Source organism: Schistocerca piceifrons, chromosome 2, assembly GCF_021461385.2.
Source record: "Schistocerca piceifrons isolate TAMUIC-IGC-003096 chromosome 2, iqSchPice1.1, whole genome shotgun sequence".
Classification (NCBI taxonomy): Eukaryota; Metazoa; Arthropoda; class Insecta; order Orthoptera; family Acrididae; genus Schistocerca; species Schistocerca piceifrons.
In genome coordinates, this window is record NC_060139.1 from 147,011,200 (window position 1) to 147,036,005 (window position 24,806).

At 40.2% G+C, this 24,806-nt stretch overlaps 1 protein-coding gene across 1 annotated transcript in view; it reads right to left on the reverse strand.

Moving 5' to 3' along the window:
- Nucleotides 1–682: 682 nt before the first annotated feature.
- The window catches only part of LOC124775206 (forkhead box protein B2-like), a 28,277-nt gene continuing 4,153 nt past the window's right edge, over nt 683–24,806 (reverse strand). The window contains exons 3-4 of the mRNA XM_047250044.1: nt 787–930; nt 683–697 (exon numbers count right to left, since the gene is read on the reverse strand). Coding sequence (XP_047106000.1) covers nt 683–697; nt 787–930 — 159 coding nt within the window. The remainder of the gene's footprint in view (nt 698–786; nt 931–24,806) is intronic.

A 24,806-nucleotide genomic window follows, 5' to 3' on the forward strand; every position in this document is an offset into this window, starting at 1 on the left:
GGACTCCGTGCTCGGGAAGCGAGAACGCGACCGCGAGACCTCAGTCCAGCGTGACTACATAATAGCCAGGTATATATTTGCGTAGGTAGTTTGACTGCAACTCAGCAATCTTAACGGCGGGAGCAGCAAATTGAACATACCACACTTAAAAGGGATTGAGAAGAAACTAAAAACTGGGGACACAATTATAACAATCATGAAACAGAGCACAAGTCCAAAATGGAAAGTTTTCATGTGTGTGTAAACAGCTCCAAACAAATCGGTAGGTGTTTCGCAATGGAAATTGTCTGAGAAGTACAAAACACTCGTTCGGGAATCTCGAGTAGGGGAGACTGGGTACAGTTGAAACGATTTGGCTTTTATCGTTCATATTATTGTTGTATATAAACCAATCGACAATAATGATATGTCAAATGCAAGAGCGCGGTTGTACCTATAAAACGGCTATAGCACTTTTCTTTCTGGAAAGCATATTTTACATTATACAAATTGAAAAAGGAAAATATCCGTTTTGTTTCAACCGTCCCCATACCAGGGGCGGTTGGAACAGTGATTGGGGTCAGCTGAAAAACATACAAATAACACAAAATATAGAGTAATATTGCAACTTGTTTTATTTAAAAATAGGCTAATTCTAGTGATATTCATGATTATGGTACTATGTGATAAAATTAACCAGTCTTCAAGGTTTTAATACCTATAAAGACATTTCCAAATAACATTTGACAAGTAATGAACATTACGAAAAAACTAAAAGGAAACATTTCTTCAAACAACTAAACTTACAGAATAAAATTTTTGCTTGGGGTCGATCTGAATATTCAGAGTCACAGTTGTGGCAAACATAGCTAAGTCCACCTTCTGTGCGTTCTTCGTGAGCCCACTGTTTACAAGAAATACACTGAATCCACTTTTCTCCGGGTCTGCTCTCTGAATATGGCGATAAGCAAACAATACAGTAGCAGTCTTTCTCTTCTGATGACATTTACTGCTGAGTATTATTTTTTTCTTCGTTTTGAAAAAAATTTTTTTTTCCTTTTCTTCCATCCAATCTTTTCTTCACATGCTTAGCTTTTCTCCGTTTCAATCTTGCTTCATGTTCTATTCTTATATTCTCTTTCGCTGGGGTGTCAGTGTAAATTGTTGACTTTCTATTTCTTTGCCCTTTCGGCCTATTACATTTCCTCGATGGTGCTTTCGGTAAACACCGTACTGCTTCCGGTGTAAATACAATAGCGTCATTAGAAATTGCTTGTGTGCTTGTAGAGGGTCTCGGTGAAGTTTCCTGATTGATTAGCCTAATGCTGCTGCACAGTGTAGGTGTTTTAGGTCTATTCGAAGTTTCCTGACGTTCATCAACGTTTTCTTGCTGGGTTGATTGAACTGGTGAGCTATTAATAGCCTGTTGTTGAACTGTTGTCTCTGCTACTAGGCCTAGTTCCTCAGTTAAAAGAGAAGGCGACAGGCCTAATGGTGGTGTTTCATCTTCAGGTGGATTTTCATTAATTACAGGAACAACTGCAGACTCAGCTGTATTTCTAGGATTGGGTCTATCCGTTACAAATGCAGGAGCAAAATCGAGCTCACTAAACAGCTAAATTCCCGTTTTGCGAAAGTCGGCTTGAATGTTGGAAGATGTCAGAGCGGGGGGCATAGCAGACGCTACAATCCGCGGAATGTCGTAGATTGACATTGTTTTTCCTGGATGGTTTCGCATCCGCGCATCACAGGCCGAGTTTACGGCCTTTTTGAAAGAGCCATATGCAGATCGATCGAGTGGTTGGAGTTTGTGTGAACAATGGGGAGGAAAAGACAGTAAGACAATGCCGTTGTTCTTGCAAAAATACAGTGCCTCAATATGAATGTGTGAGGAGTGGTTATCAAGTATGAGTAACACTTTATGAGACGGAGATACATTCGCATGCTTCTTGAAGTGTTCCAGGAAATTCGTATATGATTCATCCTGCATCCAACCAGAGTGATTTGCAGTTCCAGCAGACCCTACTGGCCCACCCCTAACAAAATGGTCTTGGTAACGCACTCGTGAAAAAACGAAGAATGGAGGAATAACATAACCAATGGCGTTTGCTGCAAAGGTTACTGTCACTAAACTACCCCTTTCAGCTGAAGTTACTGAACCTACTTGACGAGCACCGCGTCTGGCTACAACTCTGTCTGGTTTTTGAACAGGTGCTATGCCTCTTTCATCGGTGTTATATATGTCTAGGGGTTCAAAGTTATGACGGTCCATGCCAATGACCAAATTGTCATAGAAAGCATCGACGTTAGTTTTGTTCAGGGTTTCTTCTCATAAACATCCGAAACCATTCCTCACCAGCCATTTCGTTGTCGTCCCAAGTTGGAGGTCGTGGTAAATTATACTTAATTGTAAGTTCGTAAGCCAATTTTATCACCTCTTTTTTAGACAGACCAAAATATATATCATGCTTGTCCGCTGCTTTACGTAGTGAGTTTCCTGCTTTCACCTCTTCATATGCATCCTTATACTTCGACAAATCAACCTGCCCTCTGGAAATCTTCCTCACTCTAACCCTCGGGATCTACAAAACAAAACGAAATAATATATTTACTGTTTCAACCGTACCCACAAAAATTGTTTCAACCGTCCCCAACCCCACCTTTCAAAGAAGAGAGATGAAATGAAATGTCGTGTGGCTAGGGCCTCCCGTCGGGTAGACCGTTCGCCTGGTGCAGGTCTTTCGATTTGACGCCACTTCGGCGACCTGCGCGTCGATGGGGATGAAACGATGATGATTAGGACAACACAACACCCAGTCCCAGAGCGGAGAAAATTTCCGACCCAGCCGGGAATCGAACCCGGGCCCTTTGGATTGACAGTCTGTCACGCTGGCCACTCAGCTACCGGGGGCGGACACAAGAGAGATAATAGGAACGGTAGTAATAGTAACCCATTAAAACTAGTAATTATTCCGAACTCTACAAGCTTCATTAAAGGCACAAACACACCCTCAGTACTTTGACTGAAATAAAATACACAATATTAGCATAAAAGCCAGAAGAAAAATCCTTACTTTTCTGTGTAGAAAAACAATACGGCCTCCTGTACGCGACGACAATGCACGGGGAGCAGCGCAACACTGAGATTCGTGTTCGGAATTGTCGTCCGCTCTGTTGTTCCATTAGGCCAGCCACTCCCTAAATAACAGTTCCAGAGATATTAGCTTTGTTTCAACCGTCCTGTTTCAACTGTACCGAGTCTCCCCTATGTTATGACATGATTGAAAATTTGGCCATCAATTTCTTCACTCCATAAATATTGTGAAAGAGGACAAGGACTTAGTGGCTGATATTGTATGGAAATGTGCGACTTGAGGGAATTTGGCGGTATATAGGCTTTCTAAATTTAGGGCAAACATTAATTAACATAGGGAAAGAAATACGGCCTAGTTGATACTTAAAACAATATTCTGGTGGTATGCAATGTAGTGCGAAAAAGCTTGGTATGAAGGAAAAGCTTCTTCTTTCAGAATGTACTTTTTGAGTTAAATAACATGAAAACAAACTTTGTGTTTCCTAAAATGCGTTTGGGAAATTTTGAATGAACTATTTTGGTCACTCGCAATACACGTCCCGGAAAAAGTAGTTAAAATTGGTATAACTGGGTACATATTTGGCTGAAATACACTGAGGTTACAGAAACTAGACTTTCAAAACTTTACTTTAGTTGGTGTTGCAGTATAAGTTTGAGAGGTGGCATGAGCCCCCTCTCATATTTCTATCTTACGATTCTCCTCTCTAATTGCATGCGGTGGAAAGTTGCTATTCCTTCACACGCGGACTTCCCACGCAGCGTCTCTCGTCACCCGGGTGGTCCGGTGACAGGCGGGCTCTGCTGATTTTGAAAGGGTAAGCCGACGTGTGAGGGAGTCGAGTGAATGCTTTCCAGACGCCGACATTGTCAAGAGATACGCCTGCAGGGGCCTGAAGTAGTGGCTGGACTAGAGGTTCCGTTACTTCGCAGAAACCTGGCGAAAACACTTTCTGGCAGGCTACCAGCGAGGCGTGGGAATGACTTGTGTACCCAGGCAGTTGTGGCGGGAAAATTCCCGCACTTTCAGCAAAATAGTAACTGTGATTGGCTTGCTCAGGGCATAGCTCCGTGACGTAGCAAAACCAACGAAGAAATTGGCGCCAAGAATCTCCATTGGTGGAATGGTAGTGTTCCGGCAATGGAGTGGAATTTTCCGCCGGTTTTCGAGTTGCTGATTGGAACGGTTAACCACGGCCACTGTCGTGGGGGCGGGAATGTTCTGTGTTCGGTTAGTACGGGTGCTCTTGTGGGGTAGTCGGCTCTCGCCTTTCGGTCGGAGTAGGTTACAAGACTGAGCTCTCACTGCTCTGGTGAGCCTGCTTCCGTTGGCTGTCTAATATACGTTTATTTAATTGTAACTGCTTGACGAAGTTGCTGAAGTTTCGACTTCAACATAACTTTCCGAGTAGAGTTGGCAATTGAGCGTTCTGCGTACAAGAGGCCTATGTTGTCTGTCTTGAGCAGTTTTGGCTAAAGTTGACTGTATCGGAGTTACTGTGTGACATCGCTTGTTAAAATCAATCACTGTACCGTCAGTGATTGTGTGGTGAGCCTTCTTCATCTCCCTCAGAGGCGCATTTAGTCTGGAACAACCAGACCAGGACAATTTGTTTCAGGCTATACTCGCGACATTATCATCCCCACGACGGGACGTCGAAGCAACCAGCCATCACTTCCAGTACGCCAGATCGTGTCCTTGCAGCTAAGAAGACAGCTTGGTAATGTACGTCCGCAGCACCGGCAGATAGGGATTTTCCTAGGTGATAATCAGAGCTCAGCAGAGCGCGCCTGTTCGTCTTTTTCTAACTTTGTTCTGTCTTGGGTAGCAGCAATTAATGTGGGGTTAGCTGTGTGTCTCTCTTAAGATTTGAGTGGCAAGGAATTGGCTCCACATACGACTTCGTCATAAACCTCACAATCTAGTTTAGGGACAACTTCACCTTCACAGCGTTTGTTTGAGTATCCAATTTGAGCCAATTTGATGTGTTATAAATGTTTCATGTGTTTTTGTTTATTATTATGTGTTTAGTCTTAATAAATCATATTGTTATTTTGGACAGAACTTTCATTCTGTTAATCGGTAGAGCAACCCTATCATTTCTCACTACGTTAATGAAACCTTCCTTTATTTAACTTATTTATCAAATTAAATTATTGCAGGTGCCAAACTCTTTTCTACTCCACTTGCAGGGTTGATTACAGTCAGTTCGCGTATATTTTTTTATCTATGTGCAACAGCAAAAGTCGGAGTTAGAATAGGGGGGGCTTAGAGCATCATTTACATATGTAGATTCTAGAAGAATTTAGTGTTAAATACACTGCTAGCCCCGGCACCTCGCAAGTTCAAAGGATGTCGACTTTCAGAGATGGTTCTGCTTGCTGCAGAAAACATGTATTATAGGTTAGCTGATGATGTTTCGAATATAGAATAGCCAGTAGTAGTAAAAAGAGAGTGAAGTTGCAGGGAAAAGCATCCAAAAGAGGGAAAAATAAAATCTATAAGTATCTAAGCTACAGTGGCCCAGGATGAATATACAGTATATTATAGTGGACCTTGTCTTGCGATACTCAGGTAAAAAACTTCCTAACCCTACTCATAACATTACAATGAAAGTATGCAGAATATACTGCTACGTAGCGAGGCACTGCGATAAGACAGGCAGGCAAGCAAGATTCCTTTAGACTGCTTGGGTTGAGCGCAGCTTGGCTTGAATGGAAGTAAAGCAGCCAGCGTGTTCGGCTGGTACGGTGCGCTAGCTTGCCTTCCTCGCTAACTATCAAGTATGGGTTAAAAGAGGAATGTGTACGCATCTGCTAAAAATACCACTGAATTTCCTCTCCCAATGATCTTTAATTCAGCTGCGTTATGAATGCAGCTTTGTATTGCATCTACATGTTTATTACTATATTCTCGTATTTGTATTTGGACAATGTTATTGTCGCCTTCAGTCCGGTGAATAGTTTGTTGCAGATGTGTACGCTAGTCTAGCCCTTGCGAACCCCTTCCTTTCCACAACGCAATTTCGCTTGTACCTGCTCTTAATTTAGTAAAATTTTTAACCCCCCACACTTCCTCCACAACTAAATTGACGATTCCTTGACACCTCAGGATGTGTGCCATCAGCTGTACCATTCATTTAGCAAAATGTGCCAAAAATTTCTTTTTTCCTCAGTTGGATTCTGAACCTCTTCCTTAATTATCCTATCTATCCATATAATCATCAGTATTCTTCTGTGGCACCATATTTCAAATGTTTTTATTCGTTTCCTGTTTGTACTCCTGAGTGTTAAAATTTCACTTCTGTTCTATTTTATATGCTAAACAAAATACTTCCAGAAAAAATACCCAACAGTTAAACTTGTATTTTATGTTAACTTATTTCTCTTACTATGAAATGCTTCTCTTGTTATAGTCAGTCTGCATTTTATAACACCTTCAGTTATTTTGCTGCCCGAATAGTATAATTCATTTTCTAATTTCTTCAGCCTCGCCCGATTTAATTCGACTGCACTCAGTTTTCCTTGTTGTACCTTTGTTGACGTTCATTTGACAGCCTCTTCTCAAGACGCTATCCGTTCCGTACAGCTAACGTTCTAAGTTTTTTGTCGTCTCTTACAGAATAACAATATCGTCAGCATATCTTAAAGTATTTGAATACGAAGGCTTCCATGATCAGCGTCAATCTCGAAACATTCTTTAATCCGCGTTGTTTTGAGAGTGGAACCACTAATAAAACGAACGTCTTTCATTCAGATTTCAACATAAAGTTTTTATATCTTCTCTCTGAACTTTAATTCCCTTTGCCAAGTTCTTTTTGTCCTATAACTGATTGCACAATCCAGAGATTGAATAACATGTCTCACTCCCTTCCCAGCAATTGTTCCCCTTTATAACTGCAATTTGGTTCCTCTTCAAATTGTAGATAACTTTTGCTCCCTGCATTTTATCCCTGCTTTCTGTTTTGATAAATGTATTCTTCAGGAATAAGCGTAGCGGTAAGTGTTTTTTTAATCATAGTTTCTAAATTTGATGGGATTTATGCCCCGTTTTTCTGACACTCTATGCGATGATGGTTCAAATGGCTCTGAGCACTATGCGACTTAACTTCTGAGGTCATCAGTCGCCTAGAACTTGGAACTAATTAAACCTAACTAACCTAAGGACACCACACACATCCATGCCCGAGGCAGGATTCGAACCTGCAACCGGAGCGGTCGCTCGGCTCCAGACTGTAGCGCTTAGAGCCGCACGGCCACTCCGGCCGGCCTATGCGATGAGTATATTGCCTTATCACACTAATGTTAATTCTGTCGCATACATGCTATTGTCGTCAGATTAAATTGTTAACCGTACTCAATGCTAATATGCACCTTCTCAAGACAGCATATATCGAATACATTTGCAAGAAGGGGAGATGATGAAGTACTGAGTAGCAAAAGTTGGTGACCCTAGATGCAAAATTAAACAGTCGACTCATTAAGTTCTCATGTCTAGTAACTACCAGTCTGGTGCAGAAACTCTGTGACTTTCAGTCATCTCACTTTATATCTGTTTCATAGTCTACTTTTGTTTTTTTTTTGTTTTTTCTTTTAACCTACCGGCATACACTGCGGCGACTGAAGTGATGGGATAGCGATTCGCACGTAAACAGATAGCGGTGTCCACGCGTACACAAAGTATTAAAGGGCAGTGCATTGTCGTAGCTGTCTTTTGTGCTCAGGTGACACATGTGGACACGTTTCCGACCTAATTGTGGCCGCAAGACGAGAATTAACAGACTCTGAATACGGAATGGGGTTTGGAGCTTTCGATTTCGGAAATCGTTAGGGAATTCAATATTCTGAGACCCACAGTGTCAAGAGTATGTCGGGAATATTTCAGGCATTACCTCTCACCACAGACGACGCAGTGGCAGACGGCCTTCATTTAACGACCGAGAGCAGCGGCGTTTGCATCGAGTTGTCAGTCCTAACAGATTAAGAACACTGCGTGGAATAACCGCGGAAATCAATATGGGTCATACGATGAACTTATCTGTTTGGACAGTGAGGCGAAATCTAGCGTTAATTGGTTATGGCAGCAGACGACCGAGGCGAGTGCCTTTGCCAACAGCACGACATCGCCTGCAACACCTCTCCTGGGCGTGTGACACTAAATGACTGGAAAACCTTCTGGTTTCAGCTGGTAAGAGCTGATGGCAGGGTCCGAGTATGGCGCAGCTCCCCCTAAGTTATGGACCCAAGTTGTCAACAAGGCACTGTGAAAGCTGGTGGTGGCTCCATAATGGTGTGGACGGTTTTTACAAGGAATGCATTGGGTCCTCTGGTTCAACTGGACCGATCATTGACTGGAAATGGTTATGTTCGACTACTTGGAGACGATTTGCAACCATTCATAGACTTCGTTTTCCAAACTACGATGGAATGCTTTATGGATGACGGTGCGTCATGTACCGAACTACAGTTATTCGCTAGTGGTTTGATGAGCATTCTGGACGATTCGAGAGGATAGTTTGAACACCCAGATTGCCCGACATGAATCCCATCGAACTTTTATGGGGCGTAATCGAGGGGGCAGTTCGTGCACAAAATCCTGCACCGGCAACACCTTCGCAATTACGGACGGCTATAGAGGCAGCATGGTTCAATATTTCTGCAGGGATCTTCCAAAGACTTGTTGAGTCCACGCCACGTCGACTTGCTGCACTACTCCGGGCAAAAGGAGGTCTGACACGGTATCATTAGCTATCCCATGACTTTGGCACCTATGTGTAAAAGTATCTGATCATTGCGTGATTGATCGAAACTTGTAAGACTAAGATAATTGACAACAAAAACTGCGTCTTGCCACTCTCTCAATATCTGAACTTATGAACTTATCTGTATCCAAAATTATTCCACGATAGTCGTTCCGTTAATAAGGTAATAGTTCTTTGTAGAACATTACTAGCCTTATCTATCCGCCCTAGTACTTCTGAAATCTGAAGATACTATAAAAACAATTTTAGGTTACGGATAAGCAATGTTTCGGTTTTGGGTATAGGTGAATTCGACAAATGCAAAGGTATTTCTTACAATGGAGTGATATTAACAGTCTTTCGTACTGGATAGTTCTTATAAAACACTGCTAGAACACAGCTGTGTGCTGTATAACCACTAGAATGTCATTCTCTATTGCTCCTGAGCAACGCTTTACCACCGGATCATCAGGATATTGCTTCAATCTCGATTCAAAACTTCGCATTTTTCTTCATTATGATTTCGTAACACAGCAAAAGGGGTTTAGCAAAACTTAGTTTTGTTTTTCACAGGAACCCTTACTTCCACATTCTCATTCGCAGCCCTGCCCATTGAATGAGAAAATAAGTTAAGTCAGATTTTTGTTTTGTTTTGAAAATGTAACAGCTTATTAAAATTTTGTTACCTGCTTCACAAACCTGTTTTTCTAATCCTCGCTAGTTATCGGTCACAGCCAGACGATGTCATTGAAGTATCGACTGTTTTAAATTCCCTCCCTGTAATCATGAATTTGGTTTCCAATAGCGTAATTGAATCACTTGTGGCGAAAAAGGCCACTTCCTTCCTCATCATTATCCGCTCCGGTCTCGTGCTCATTAATGACATCAACGGCAATGGAATACTTTATTTTAAACTTTCTTTCCTTCCTATCAAGTAGCAGTTTATACTGAGAAGAGGCATTAAAATATTGTAGCTTGCGCAGTAAGATGTTATTACTAGATTCCCGCCGTTATTTCATATTTGAGTGTTTTATGGTGGCGTTCCATTAAGTATTCGTGACAGGTGTTCTCATTATTAGTAAGAATGTATCTGAATTCTTGAACTGTTGACCTCATGGTTTATTTTATTGAAATTGATGTTGTTATTGTTGTTTTCTTCAGTCCGAAGAACGGCTTGTGCCGCTCTTCGCGCTAGTCTGTTCTGTGCAATTTTCTTCATCTCCATAACTCCTGCTTACTATACTCAAACCTTGAATTCCCTCTGCAAATTTCACTCCCTCCCTCTCGTCTGTGATGCCTTAGGATGTGTTCTGTTAACCGATCCCTTTCTTTAGTCAAGCTTTCTCATGAATTTTCTTTTGTTCCAATTCGATTCAGTATCTCCTAATTATTTAGTCGACCTTCTCATCCAATCTGCAGTATTCTTCTGTTGTACCACATTTCGAATGCTTGTGTTATCTTCTTGTCTGTACTGTTTACGGTCCATGAATAACTTCCGTACAAGGCTATATTAAGTACAGATATCTTCAGAAAAGACTTCTTAACAGTTAAATTTATTTTCGATCTTAACAAATTACTGCATTTTATATCTTCTCGACTTCGGCCATTATTTATCACACAAACAACAAAACCCATCTACTACTTTTAGCGTTTCATTTCCTGATCTAATTACATCAGCATCAGCTGATTTAAGTCGACTACGTTTCATAATGCTTGTTTTACTTTTATTGATGTTCATTTTACAATCTATTTTCAAAACATTGTCCATTCCATTCAACTGATCTTTCAATTCCTTGTTGTCTCTGACAGAATTACAAACTAAATGTTCAAATGTGTGTGAAATCTTATGGGACTCAACTGCTAAGGTCATCAGTCCCTAAGCTTACACACTACTTAACCTAAATTATCCTAAGGTCAAACACACACACCCATGCCCGAGGGAGGACTCGAGTTTCCCCCGGGACCAGCCGCACAGTCCATTACTGCAGCGCCTGAGACCGCTCGGCTAAACCCTCGGGGCTACAAACTAAACTTCAAAGCTTTTATTTCTTCTCCCTGATCTGCAATTCTCTTTCAAAACTTCCCTTTGGTTTTCTTTACTGCTTTCTCAGTATACAGATTATTCCTGTATCACCTTCAATATTCATTTTTCTTTGTAGTCGGTGAAGGTCTAACCCGCCATTTAGCAAGAACTGATCTGATTACGTCACCTGTTGTATTTCTGAATGCACCACATACTGGTAATATATATGAGGGTAAGTCAATTATTATCCGCAATTTAGTTATATTTTTGTCTATTTTGGCAGTACTGTCGTTTTACGTTGATAACGCATGCTTTGTTTATTTGTTGTTATATCTTTGCAATTTTCAAGCTGCTAGGTTAGTTTCGTTATCGTTGCCTGCTGTTAATCACGGCTGCTCCGCTGTCTATTTGCACCAAAGAAAAGCAACGTTCAGTGATCCGTTATTTGTGGTCGGAAGGCGTATCAGGGGCCGAAATTCATCGAAGACTTTCGGTACAGTACGGGAACTGTGTTTTGCCACAACGGAGTGTCTACGAATGGGTTGAAAAATTCCGAAATGGTCGCACAAGTGTTACGCACGATGAAGGAGCCGAACGACCGTTTACCTCCACAAATGAAGAAACCATTGAGCGTTCAGGTGAAATGATTCTCTTAGACAGAGGATTAACTATTGACGAAGTGAGACATCGTCTGCAAATTAGTCACGGTTCTGACTACGAAATCATCCCCAACAGACTTGGGTTTCATAAGGTTTCCGCAAGATGGGTCCCAAAACAACTCACACAGTTACATGAACAAACGCACTTGGACATCTGCAGAAAACATTTGGATCGCTATGGTAACAAAGGGTGGATCGCTATGGTATCGAAAGGTACAACTTTTTAGACAGGTTCATTACTGGTGACGAAACATGGATCCATCATTACGAGCCGGAGAGTAAACGGCAGAGTATGGAATGGAAACATCCAAATTCGCCGTGCAAGAAAAAGTTCAAGATCCAACCGTCCGCAGGAAAACTGATGCTTACGGTTTTTTGGGACGCACAAGGTCCAGTACTGGAACATTATGGGGAAAAGGGCACAATAATAAACAGTGTACGTTACAGTGAGATGCTTACTGCCAGGCTAAAGCCTGTAATTCGAAGCAAGCGTCGAGGATTGCCGTCAAGAGGTGTTGTGTTGTTGCACGACAATGGCCGTACGCATACTACTGCCCACAGTGCTGAAACGCTCCAGAAACTCAAATTTGAATTACTGGATCATCCTCCATATAGTCCCGATCTTGTCCCTTCAGACTATCACTTGTTTGGTCCACTCAAACAAGCATTAAGAGGCCGTCGATTTGCCTCGGACGAAGGAGTGAAAGAAGCGGTGCATTCCCGGCTCGCAGCTCATCCGAGAATCTTCTTTTACGAGGGCATCAGGAAGCTTGTACAACGATGGACCAAGTGTGTTGAAACGCAAGGAGACTATGTCGAAAAATGATGTTCTTGTAAGTTTCCTATTTGATAACAATAAAATTTTATAGCTAATTTGCGTATAATAATTGACTTACCCCCGTTGTTCCATATGTACCGCTAGAAAAAAAAACTGTCTACTTAGATTCTTTTGTCTTATGGTATTTATGTTCTTTTCTGTGAATCTAATCAAACATATAACACGCAGTAACTCAAAATTCGGTGTTGTGTGTTAGTGCTTTCTTTTTACGACCCCTTCAGTTTACCTTTTTTCCGTTCTTTATGTGATACCAGAGTCGGATGATTTTCTTGGACGATAGTGCTTCTGTATCTACACAATCAAGTGTGCCACTGCAGCTAATTGTATTCGCATACTGAGCATGTCGCCATATACCCAAATAATTTTGTTTTTACTCCAATGACACGTAACCTACATAAGATACACTGTGGAAGTAGTTCACCTCGACAGGATGGAACTCTAATACCTTTCGTTAAAACATGGAACTTACCTGTTGTACTGCTTCTCCTTCTTGCAAGATGTCATGTGTGATAATTTAAGAGTGGTGTTTGTTGAACGAGTGCTGATTCTTTGGTAGAATCTTATTTTTCTTCGAGGAATGTGGTTATGTTCGAGCTTAGAATGGCACTAACCTCGATAATTATGTGTATGTGAATTCCTAAGGGACCAAACTGCTGAGGTCATCGGTCCCTAGACTTACACACTACTTAAATTAACTTATACTAAGCGCAACACACACACCCATGGCCGAGGCAGGGCTCGAACCTTCGGCGGGAGGGGCCGCGCAATCCGTGACATGGCGCGTCTAACCGCGCTGCCACTTCGCGCGGCTCGACAGTTATGAGTTAAGGCAGAGTCTAATATCGGATTGTAAGAACCGTCTCATTTGCTTTTGCAGGCTTCAATTATTTTTCAATAACGTGAGATTTTATTTTAGAATAACCGTTTTTTTACTTATGACTCAGCCAACAACGGAACTTTGTTTTCCGTTTTGTTGTCTTGTGTTTCGACACCAGACATGTCTAAGTGAGACAGAATGTAAAATTTCAATCCATTCGTCGATTTTCATAATACTAAAACTTTTTAAGGTTTTCTGTAAGACTTTTCATCGAGGAGTGACTGTGGAGATTGTCATATTAATAAATGAAAAGCACCAGTTTGCTTTTGTTCTACAGTATTACTTTTATTGTTAACCGGTTTTCGGCTTACAAGGCCATCTTCACAGTAAATGTCTGAAGATGGCCTTGTAAGCCGAAAACCGGTTAACAATAAAAGTAATATTGTAGAACGAAAGCAAACTGGTGCTTTTCATTTATTATAATGTTGTTCTACCAAGAACCGACGGAAGATTCTGTTAATTGTCGTATTATTTTCATGTTGTCCATCATGCAGAGGCCTGATATCTATTACGTCTACATTATCTCCATCAGTTTCCCAACCTTCTCTGAAGCGAAAATGTAACAGTCCGTTTGGCATCAGTCTCCGAATGGGACCATTAAACCAAAGTGAGTCTTTATTATCTTTTATTTGTTCAATTGATTTTTACATACAAAACAGCCACATTTATATTTTCTCACTAACACTAGAAATAGATCCCGTACACTGGAAGGTTTCAGATTGGTTACATAATGGTAAACAGAGATTTCGAAACCAGATTTTAAACTGTAAGAGATTTACAAGGGCAGATATGTATTCTGACCAGAACTTATTGGTTGTGAACTGCAGGTTCAAACGGAAGAAGTTGCCAAGGATCACATAAGTAAATAGACAAGGGTTAGTACAAATTCTTGGTTAACACAGGATATATTGAATTTAATTGGCGAAGGGAGATATAGAGGTGGCCTAGAGGTAAAGTCCGTGGATGGAAACTGAATGGTCGTGGAATCGAATCCCGAATGGAATAAGAAAATTCTCAGTCTACCTTCACTTCTCAACGATGGAAGGAGTCGCCAAGAGTGAAATGTGGTTCGGATTCCACCTTAAACTGTAGGTCCTCTTCCCCGATTGGATAACTGGGGTGGATTAGAGGCACGCAAGTTGTCCAATTAGCGTACAGTCGTAAAAATCGTACCTTTCATTGGTTTTATTAATATAAAAATCCAGAAATTAAGTAGGCGAAAGAGAACAGTGATGTAAAAAAAAAAAAAAAAAAAAAAAAAAAACGGGACTGACAGGCAGTAAATTGGCTGTGCAGGAATGTCTAGAGGACAAATGCAAGGCTGCAGAAGCATGCATAACCAGAGAAAAAATGGAGCCTGTAGTAAAATTAAATATCTGGAACACAGATGGCAAGCCACACTAAGCACTGTCATGAAAATCCTAAGGTTCAAATGGTTCAAATGGCTCTGAGCACTATGGGACTCAACATCTTAGGTCATAAGTCCCCTAGAACTTAGATCTACTTAAACCTAACTAACCTAAGGACATCACACACACCCATGCCCGAGGCAGGATTCGAACCTGCGACCGTAGCAGTCCCGCGGTTCCGGACTGCACCGCCAGAACCGCTAGACCACCGCGGCCGGCAAAATCCTAAGGCATGAGAGGGAAGCACAGGTTGAGAAGGGAATGAGACAGGGTTGTAGACTATCCCCAATATTATTCAATCTGTACAATGTGCAAGCAGTAAAGGTTCATATGCCTCTAAGCACTATGGGACTTAATGTCTGTCATCAGTCCCCTAGACTTAGAACTACTTAAACCTAACTTACCTAACGACATCACACAATCCGAGGCAGGATTCGAACCTGCGACCGTAACAGCAGCGTGGTTCCGCACTGAACAGCCTAGAACCGCTCGGCCACAGCGGTCGGCTAAGCAGTAAAGGAAACTAAGGAAAAATTTAGGAAATAAAGTTCAAGGAGAAGAAATAAAAACTTTGAGGTCTGCCGATCACATTGTAATTCTGCCAGAGTCGTCACGGGACTTGTAAGAGCAGTTGAACGGAGCAGACAATGTCTTGGGAAAAGAGATTATAAGACGAACATGAGCAAAAGTAAATCAAATGTAATGGAATATAGTTGAATAAAATCAGGTGGTGTATAGGGAATTAGATTAGGAAATGAGATACTAAAAGTAGTAGATGTGTTTTGCTATTTGGGTAACAGAATAACTGATGGTGGTGAAGTAAGAGGTTATAAACTGGAGACTGGCTACATTTCGAAAAAGTTTCTGATAAGGAGGAATTTGTTAATATCTAACTTAAATTTAAGTGTTAGAAAATATTTTCTGAAGGTTTTTGTGTGTGGTGTAGCCTTGTATGGAACTGAAACGTGGGTGATGAGCAGTTCAGAGAAGAGGAAAATAAAAGCTTTTGAAATGTGGCGCTGTAGAAGAATGTTGAAGATTAAATGGGTATCGAACACATAAGGAGGCACCGAATCGAGTTGTGGAAAACTGAAATTTATGGGACAACTCGACTAAAAGAAGGGATCGTTCGATAGCACATAAACCAAGGTATTAAGGATTTGTCAATTTAAGAAAGTGTTGGGGGAGGGGGATCCGGGTGATGGAAGCTGCAGAAAGAACAGTAAGTAAGTTCAAATGACTGTAGGTCGCGGTAGTGATGCAGTACACAGGATGGGCTAGTACAGGGAGCTGTATCAGACCAGTCTTCGGATTGAAGACCACAACCAGTTGTTCGAGAACTTGTTGCTGGGAACCGGTGTAGGGTTTGACCCAGGGGGAACGTGATAACATCTACCGTCTTGGCAATATGTAGCAACCATTTGCATTATATTACACGAGTACGATGAGTATAATTTTGAACCAACAGAACTACTTTCATGATATGGTAGGTCAGATGCATAAACAGTATTATTTACAGCAGTTCAATATTATGGTTGTTTTGCACTTACAAGGAAAATCGGCTTCAAGGGAGAACGAGGTTAGCACACTCTATATCTATAGTGGAATTCCCAAATTGTAATAACCATGCATCTGACTGATGTTTGGCACTATCTATGAATTACTTAGTAAATATGGTGAACAATATACTTATTATGTTTTAATAAAGGGAGATATAATATAAAAATAAATATATTTAAGCCATATCAACTAATAGGTGTATACAGCACATGTCCTCTAATGTTTTATAAATTTAAAAAAATAAATAAATGACATATAGAGAAAATATCTGAAGTAATGGCAAAATGAAGATTAACATTTTTTGGACATCTCTACCGAATGGATGGAAATAGACTAACAAAACAAATACTCCTATATTTCTGGAAGAAGAAGTCGACAGTAGCATGGATTACAGAAGTAAGAAAAGATCTTGAAAGAAACAACATCAAAGAATCAGAAATAGCAGAAAGAAACCGTTTTAAAAACAAAATACTAAATTTGGAAGGTTTTCAAAGCAGAAGAAATAAAAAATCGGGAACAACATGGACAGAAGAAAGGAAGAGACTTCATGGGGAGAAAATGAGGGAATACTGGAAAAATAGGAAACAACAACAAAGGAAGAACAGGAACTGAAGTTCTTAACGTGATCCTAGTTGGTCAATACGATTCTAAATAAATCAATAAATAAATAAATATCATAAAAAATGTTTTAACAAATTTCAAGTTTTACCCACCTGACGTAATTTAAATGTTTTAATAATAATAACGGACCTACAAGTTATGAACATGGAAATTTTATTGCTTGATGATAAATATGAAATAAGTCGGACGACAATGTAAGAATTTTACTTGTGTTTCATTTTATGTAATTAAATTTGAAGTGGTTTATTCCCCTTGAGGTTTATAGGTAGTACACATAGATGGCGTCATGTAACCAACCGATGTGTTCTCCATACACCCCGCTTTCCGCAAACAGTAGTATTCAATGAACTGTGGATGAAGCCCAACCAACAGGCAGTACATGCATTGAGCAAAAATGATAGTGGTATGTAATACACAAATCATATGAGTTAACCCATTAATTGCAACTTTTTTATGACAACATCTAACTATGTACCTCTTTTATTCCTAGCATTGAGAATGTCTAGTGTCTAGCTGAAATCTAGATCTGCCACTAAAATTTAAAAAGGACGACTGATGGATGAAATCTATTATTTAAAGTAATTTTTTTTTTCGGTTTCGATTGTCTCAAACTATCACCTTCAGAACAGTGTACAGCACATGAGGGCCAAGTATTATCCCTAATTACCTTAACTGGCGAATATTTGTCCAACACGAGATTTTTTTATTTGTTTGTGCTTCGCCGGAAGTTCTTTTTTTGAGATTTGAACTCAATATTCCCAGTTTGCTTTCCTGTAGAATGTTAATGATTGCTTATCTGTTGTAACATACTTATCGAATTCTTCTAAACAACACTGTCTTCACGATCGAATCTGTCACTGGGTCAGGTTCAAGTGTCTTGCATATGAGTTGTCTCATCGCACTGTTGACGCCATTTATCTAATGGCTAATAGTGCGCGTGGTTTTGTTTTGTAAGACCGTCGATGCGGCAGGTGATAGTTGTCTGGAATTATACGCTTCTGGCTTACTTGGTAATATTTTACGGTATTTTTTATAATATGAAATTAGTACGCCTTCCACCATACGAGTGGTTCAGTAAATGACTATCTGCACAAATAATGACCGATCTTCATCGATGGAAAATTCACATTTGTACCTATTGTAAGAATATACGAAGAATTTTCGTGATCTCTCACTAAGAAATTGCGTGTACATATGCAGTTTCTAGTGAATCGTATCATGAGTTGTTTGCTGAGCTCGATGATGAACAGACTAGTCAGTGCGCTCATTCACCATGAAATGAAAATTGATATTTCCTTGTGCTGAACATCTGAAATTCATCGGTGAGATCATCCACAAAATTCACGAGAAACGTAGTTCCAGAACAAAATTAATATTTGTTGTCTACACGCACGACCAAAACTCGTTTTACTAGTTTCTTCAGCCACTACAAATTTGAGCTAAATTTTGGGCGAAAGAGATAAGTGTGACAAATTTTCGTAACGAGACAACAAGCTTCTAACGTATTTTCTTTCTTTCTTTTTTTGCCCTGGAAGGAGTCGCAAATTTCGTCAAAAATGGCATCAATTGTGACCCCAGTCTTTGGACGCTTCAACGAAAATTCTGCATAAATTATTCTTCCTATTTTGTATACTATCTCAACGATGAGACCGCTAGACGTGAGATACAGTTTTCTAGATTCGAGAAAAATATGAAGGGATCGGATCCAAGAATTGGTAGAGTACGATTCTGGTTATAACACTGAATAATCTACAAAAACCCTGAATAAAACCACAATAGCGCAACAAAACCTGCTATTTGCCAATATCAGCACCGTACTTACAAATACATTCCTTCGTCACCCTGCCAACTGCAATTTGGTTGACCCCTATTAATACCCTAATGGCCATTAAAATTGCTACACCACGAAGATGACTTGCTACAGACACGAAATTTAACCGACAGAACGAAGATGCTGTGATATGCAAATGATTAACTTTTCAGAGCATTCACACACGGTTGGTGCCGGTGGCGACACCTACAACATGCTGACATGAGGAAAGTTTCTAACCGATTTCTCATACACAAGCAGCAGTTGACCAGCGTTGCATGGTGAAACGTTGTTGTGATTCTTCGTGTAAGGAGGAGAAATGCGTACAATCACGTTTCCGAGTTTGATAAAGGTCAGATTCTAGCCTATTGCGATTGCGGTTTATCGTATCGCGACATTGCTGCTCACGTTGGTCGAGACTGTTAGCAGAATATAGAATGGGTGGATTCAGGAGGGTAATACGGAACGCCGTGCTAGATCCCAACGGCCTCGTATCACTAGCAGTGGAGATGACAGGCATCTTATCCGCATGGCTGTAACGGATCGTGCAGCCACGTATAGATCCCTGAGTCAACAGATGGGGACGTTTGCAAGACAACAACCATCTGCACGAACAGTTCGACGACGTTTGCAGCAGCGTGTACTATCAGCTCGGAGACCATGGCTGCGTTTACCCTTGACGCTGCATCACAAACAGGAGCGCCTGCGATGGTGTACTCAACAACGAAATGGCAAAACGTCATATTTTCGGATGAATCAGGTTCTGTTTACAGCACCACAATGGTCGCATCCGTGTTTGGCGACATCGGGGTGAAGCGGTGAAGGCACATTGCAAGCGTGTATTCGTCATCGCCATACTGGCGTATCACCCGGCGTGATGGTATGGGGTGCCATTGGTTACACGTCTCGGCCACCTCTTTTTCGCATTGACGGCACTTTGAACAGTGAACGTTACATTTCAGATGTGTTATGACCCGTGGCTCTACCCTTCATTCGATCCCTGCGAAACCCTATATTTCAGCAGGATAATGCACGACCGCATGTTTCAGGTCCTGTACGGGCCTTTCTGGATACAGAAAATGTTCGACTGCTCCCCTGGCCAGAACATTCTCCAGATCTCTCACCAATTGAATGGTCAATGGTGGCCGAGCACCTGGCTCGTCACAATACGGCAGTCACTACTCTTGATGAACTGTAGTATCGTGTTGAAGCTGCATGCGCAGCTGTACCTGTACACGCCATCCAAGCTCTGTTTGACTGAATGCCAAGGCGTATCAAGGCCGTTATTGCAACCAGACATGGTTGTTCTGGGTACTGATTTCTCAGGATCTATGCACTCAATGTAATCACATGTCAATTGTAGTATAATGTATTTGTCCAATGAATACCCGTTTATCATCTGCATTTCTTCTTGGTGTAGCAATTTTAATGGCCAGTAGTGTAAATTAACTTTTGTAGTAATCACTACCAGTCACCTATTTATTTATATCTTAGTTAGATTTTTGTTAATGTTCTTGCTTCAAGGAGAAGATTCTCATCATCAAAAAATTACGGTAGTGCACGTGTATTTTAAGTATAGAAAGGTTTTCCTGCTGTGTTAGTGTCTTGGTATGTGCTGAGGCACACCTAGGGAGAATGAGAAGCGCAATTTGTCTGAGAGACTTTATTTCAATCATATAAACATGAATATTTAAGAATCCATCCACCGTGTCTGTCATTAGATGTTTTCTTCTGATTTACTATCACTCTGATTTAACTGGGGTGATGAGTTACCGGTAACTATAAAAACAGAGGTTATCATAAAAGCTTTTTTCGAACCATCACGATCCGAAGACAGTCAATAGATTATTTAACTGACGTTGCTAACTTGCCGTTGATAGTATGTAAAAAATTACATGCTATTGTTCATGAGTGTAGCCGGTCAGTGTGACATCACAAAAATGCCGAATGTAGTGTAGTGAAAGAAACTGTAAAACTGTCATAGAACTGTTGGTTGACGTTTCTGGAAGAAATCGATGCATGTCGAGGTCATAATATATTACCTTCCCCCAAATACATGTATTCTACTGACCAGGATGGTAAATTAGCAAAAATTTGGAAATTTGTGGTAAATCCTGTTGGACCAAACTGCCGAGGTCATCGGTCCCTAGGCTTGCGCAGTACTTAATCTAGCTTCGACTAAATTATGCGAAGGATAACACGTACACCATGCCCGAGGGACGACTCGAACCTCCGTCGGGGGGAGCCGCGCGAACCGGAGCATGGCTCCCCAGACCGCACGGCTACCCCGCGCGGCATATTAGCGAACTTCGGACTTATACAAAAAAACATATACCCCAGCTGAGGTGAATTAAGAACGGGTAGTGGGGGGGGGGGGGGGGGCAGGGAGACATGGAAGTCTCAGATTGTGTTCTCTCAGCACATACCACTTGATCGAGCGCAAGAAAGTGTATAACTGTAGATGTTTGTAAGTATGTAATTACCTAATTCACAAGTTAAAACCATCTTGCAACAAAGCTAAAAAATTATAACAACTACTGACGTTTGTGTTCATCGTGTATGCCATGATGTAGACCAGACAACCCTTGAAACTATCAATACAGAACAAGAGCTGAACTTCTGATTTAATTTTCCATAACAAACATTTTTCTTCTGGAGTTATTGAAGATTATTCCTTTTTGACTGGTGCAACAGACATTATTATATTGGAATCCGTTTAAATAAAATCACAACTGATTTCATACATTCACGTATTTATTACACAGATTCAAAAATAAAATAGGAAACACATAACACATTTGAGGAATTACATATTTTACAGTAGCGTTGTGGTTGCAATTTGAGCCAAAAGTAGAAACGTTATGATTGTCATCGCTAATTAGCGGATGCATTTTCCATTAGTTCGCTTAATATGAACAAATGCTGAAACAACACAGTTTATCATGAAGATTACTTCGTAAGTCTTAAGATGAGGGAAAACATAAATTTTTACTGCAGTGTACCTAACAATGCAATTTAAGTACATTCATCATTTTATGGTAATGTAGTGATGTATTATGTGATCATCAAAGTTAATTGTTAGTTATTGTGGAACATGGGACCGGTGATCGAGTTATGCGACAAATATTCCGTTTATCCATCCATCTCTTCTAATCGCACACTGACGGCAATAAGTCTGCAGTTATAATGTTTGGAGTTGAGTTTGTTTTAGAGTTTCTCGAAACAATTTTATAAAGAATGAACTCGGCGGTACGAAAAACGGCCAGTACAGAATACGTTAATTTCCTGCAATCGTACTTTGTTGATAAACACAGAATTAGCTCTATCAGCTGTTCAAAAGAAAAAAATATTTCATCGAGAATATGTGGAAAGTGATGCAGTGCAACGAATAACAACACGGTGTTTCCTATGAAAAATAATGTCTGTAGTAGAAGCCTTCAAGAGATGTTAATACAGTTTGATTTTACTCAGAAGAATTGTAATTTAACGAATGTGGTGTCAGTAAACATGGGTCTTGGTATTTGACGAAGTTCGAGTGTGTATATTACATTATGAGATACAGAAGTGTACTTTTAGTTTCATTTTCTGTTTTATCCTGTTGTTAAACAGATTCCTTGTGCCTGAAAATTCTACTGGTCTGTCTTTAGTCAAGATAAAGTCGTTGTACCGCAGACGAATGTAATAGTCAAACACAAGTCTCCTTACCTGTAGCTCATGTTGCAACCACAACAAAAATAACAGAAAAGGTGTACAAATATAAAATCCACTGTCATGGTTTTTTTGTTTATACAAATAATGTGCAATACAGACGAGCCCTGCCCGCAAATACTTGCCCAGCTTTGGGTGACTTTCCAATTGTTCACTGTGTAGCCACAGTATCAAGTATAAGACGCTAGCATTTCACACACAACCAACATTGTTAGCGGATGCATTATGTCGATACAGATGCAGAATTTGATACTTGCTGGACACACCAGAAGGGAGTTCCTTCTTTCTTATTGCTGTCTTTTAATCTTGCACTGCCTATTTAGTTTTTTGTGGGGTAATACTGTTTTTCTTCAGTCCAGATAAGTTGTACTTCGAGATCAGAGCGCAGCAGCGGAGGGGATGCAGTAAAATGGGAGATGAAGCGCAGTGATATAGGTGGTTATTTTAGTCCCAGTTACGATTTAAAGAGTCGATTCTCGGTTTCGGCCTTTATCTGCCATCTTTAGATCTTTTCAGTTTTGTTACGGTGAAATGAAATGACCTTATCGCATTATTGAACGCGATACCTCTTCTGGGGGTAGTTCGGCCGACTGGTGCTTTTTCTATTTGACGACTATACCAGCACCCAGTCGCTGATCGACAACCTCCAATCCGACCGGAAATCGAACCTGGACACCGGGATATAGAATCAGCAACGCTAACCGCTAGACCAAAGCAACGTGTGTATAATATTATAGATCGTTTTCTTGTTTTTGCCTGTCTTAAGCCATACATCTCTTGTGAATTATTTTATCGATCTGATGGCAGACACGGCATTATTATTACAAAAGGAATATTGTCATTATGCACTGAATGAAATGGAATTGCTAGATAGATACTGTTTTGAAACGATTAGTATTTAATTGAACGAATGAATATATTTTACTTTATTGCAGCAGCATTTAATTAGGCATTCTTAATTTAACGCAGACATCCAAATCAGGAAGTTCTTGCTATCTTTATAAAGTTTTATCAAAGTCAATGTTACTGGATTTGAAAAGACGAAAAGAATTTAATCATAGTGTAAAGACATTCGTGTTGAATAAATTTTCTTGTTGAGCTACATTTTTATATTTCTCTAGTGTTGATCCTTGTTGGATCTTCGATGGTGAAATTTTGTAAATGGGGTAGTGTCAAGAAATTTACTGAGATGAATTTTTTTGAGTACAGTGTCTTGGGAAGAATTTTTATACAGAAAGTAACACAGATTACTCAACGTCATTATCCAGTTCACATTACCTGATGAACATCCTTTTTTATGAGAGATAAATTTTATGAGGACCAACTTTTCATTTGATGTATTTAAAAGGACGCATTGCGCTACCGCAATTTTCTGCAGTTAGAAGCAGCTCTGAAATAGAGACACGCTTTTTCTTCTTTTTCTACGAAAGAAGTTGCATGGCATTTTTCATTGCGACACCGGTAAGCCAAATACATGTGATACGAGTTTTCAGTTTCACAGGGTCAGTTTACATTGCTCAGTTTAATTATTCGCATTAAAATTCAGAGTCCTTTTTATGTGTCTGTACAGTTTTAGTTCAGACAGGGCATATTTCATTTACATTCTCGCAGTCAGATTTGCTTCTTATTCTCACAGGTACACTTAGTTCTCAGCTGTAAACGTGAAGTTAGTTTATGCGAATACTTCTTTTCTATGAATGGAACGTTTTGCTACGCAACAGCTCACACACAACAGGTGCGCTTTCAGATAATCTTTATCTTTTTTATTTATTAAGATAATTTCCAAGCGCTACGTCGATAGATAAGAAATAATATTTTAATGTGGAGGAAATCGTACAGCGACAAAGTTCACACGATACACTGTAACAAAGCTTTCTTTTTAAAAAAATCAAAAAAATCCGATAACGGCCGAAACACGTAATTGTCTATTGTAAATCGTAACTGCGACTGAAATAAATAAATAGTTACAGCTTTCTAACCGTTGCTGCATCTCTCCATAGACTGTATAGGACACTTACTGACTGAACAACATGGTATTCGGCAGAACGAAATCAGAACGATCTAACAGTCAGTCAGTAAAATTACGATAGCGACGAAGAAGAGGGCACTTCTTTTTAATATTTAGCGCTCCTTACACCTACTTAAAACGGAGCTCCTTCTGTTGATTTTGATCGGTACAATACATTTGTGACAACAACAGGAGTGGACACTAGAAATTAGGTAAAATACACAACCTGATATGAATAACAAGGAAGCATTTTTAGAAGAGTAAATCTAAACTGTAAGCGTACATTTTGGGACACCGTGGTACATAACGCATCGAATTTTCATGTGTTACTGAACATTCCAGTAAATTGGTAGAATTCAACAACTGACCATTTCGGCCAATATACAGTCTCCAGACCAATATGGTAAGGCCACCGAAATGTAGGTGTGTCCAAAATGCTGAAAAAAGTTAACTGAAATTCCAGATGTTGTTTGTTCCGGTAG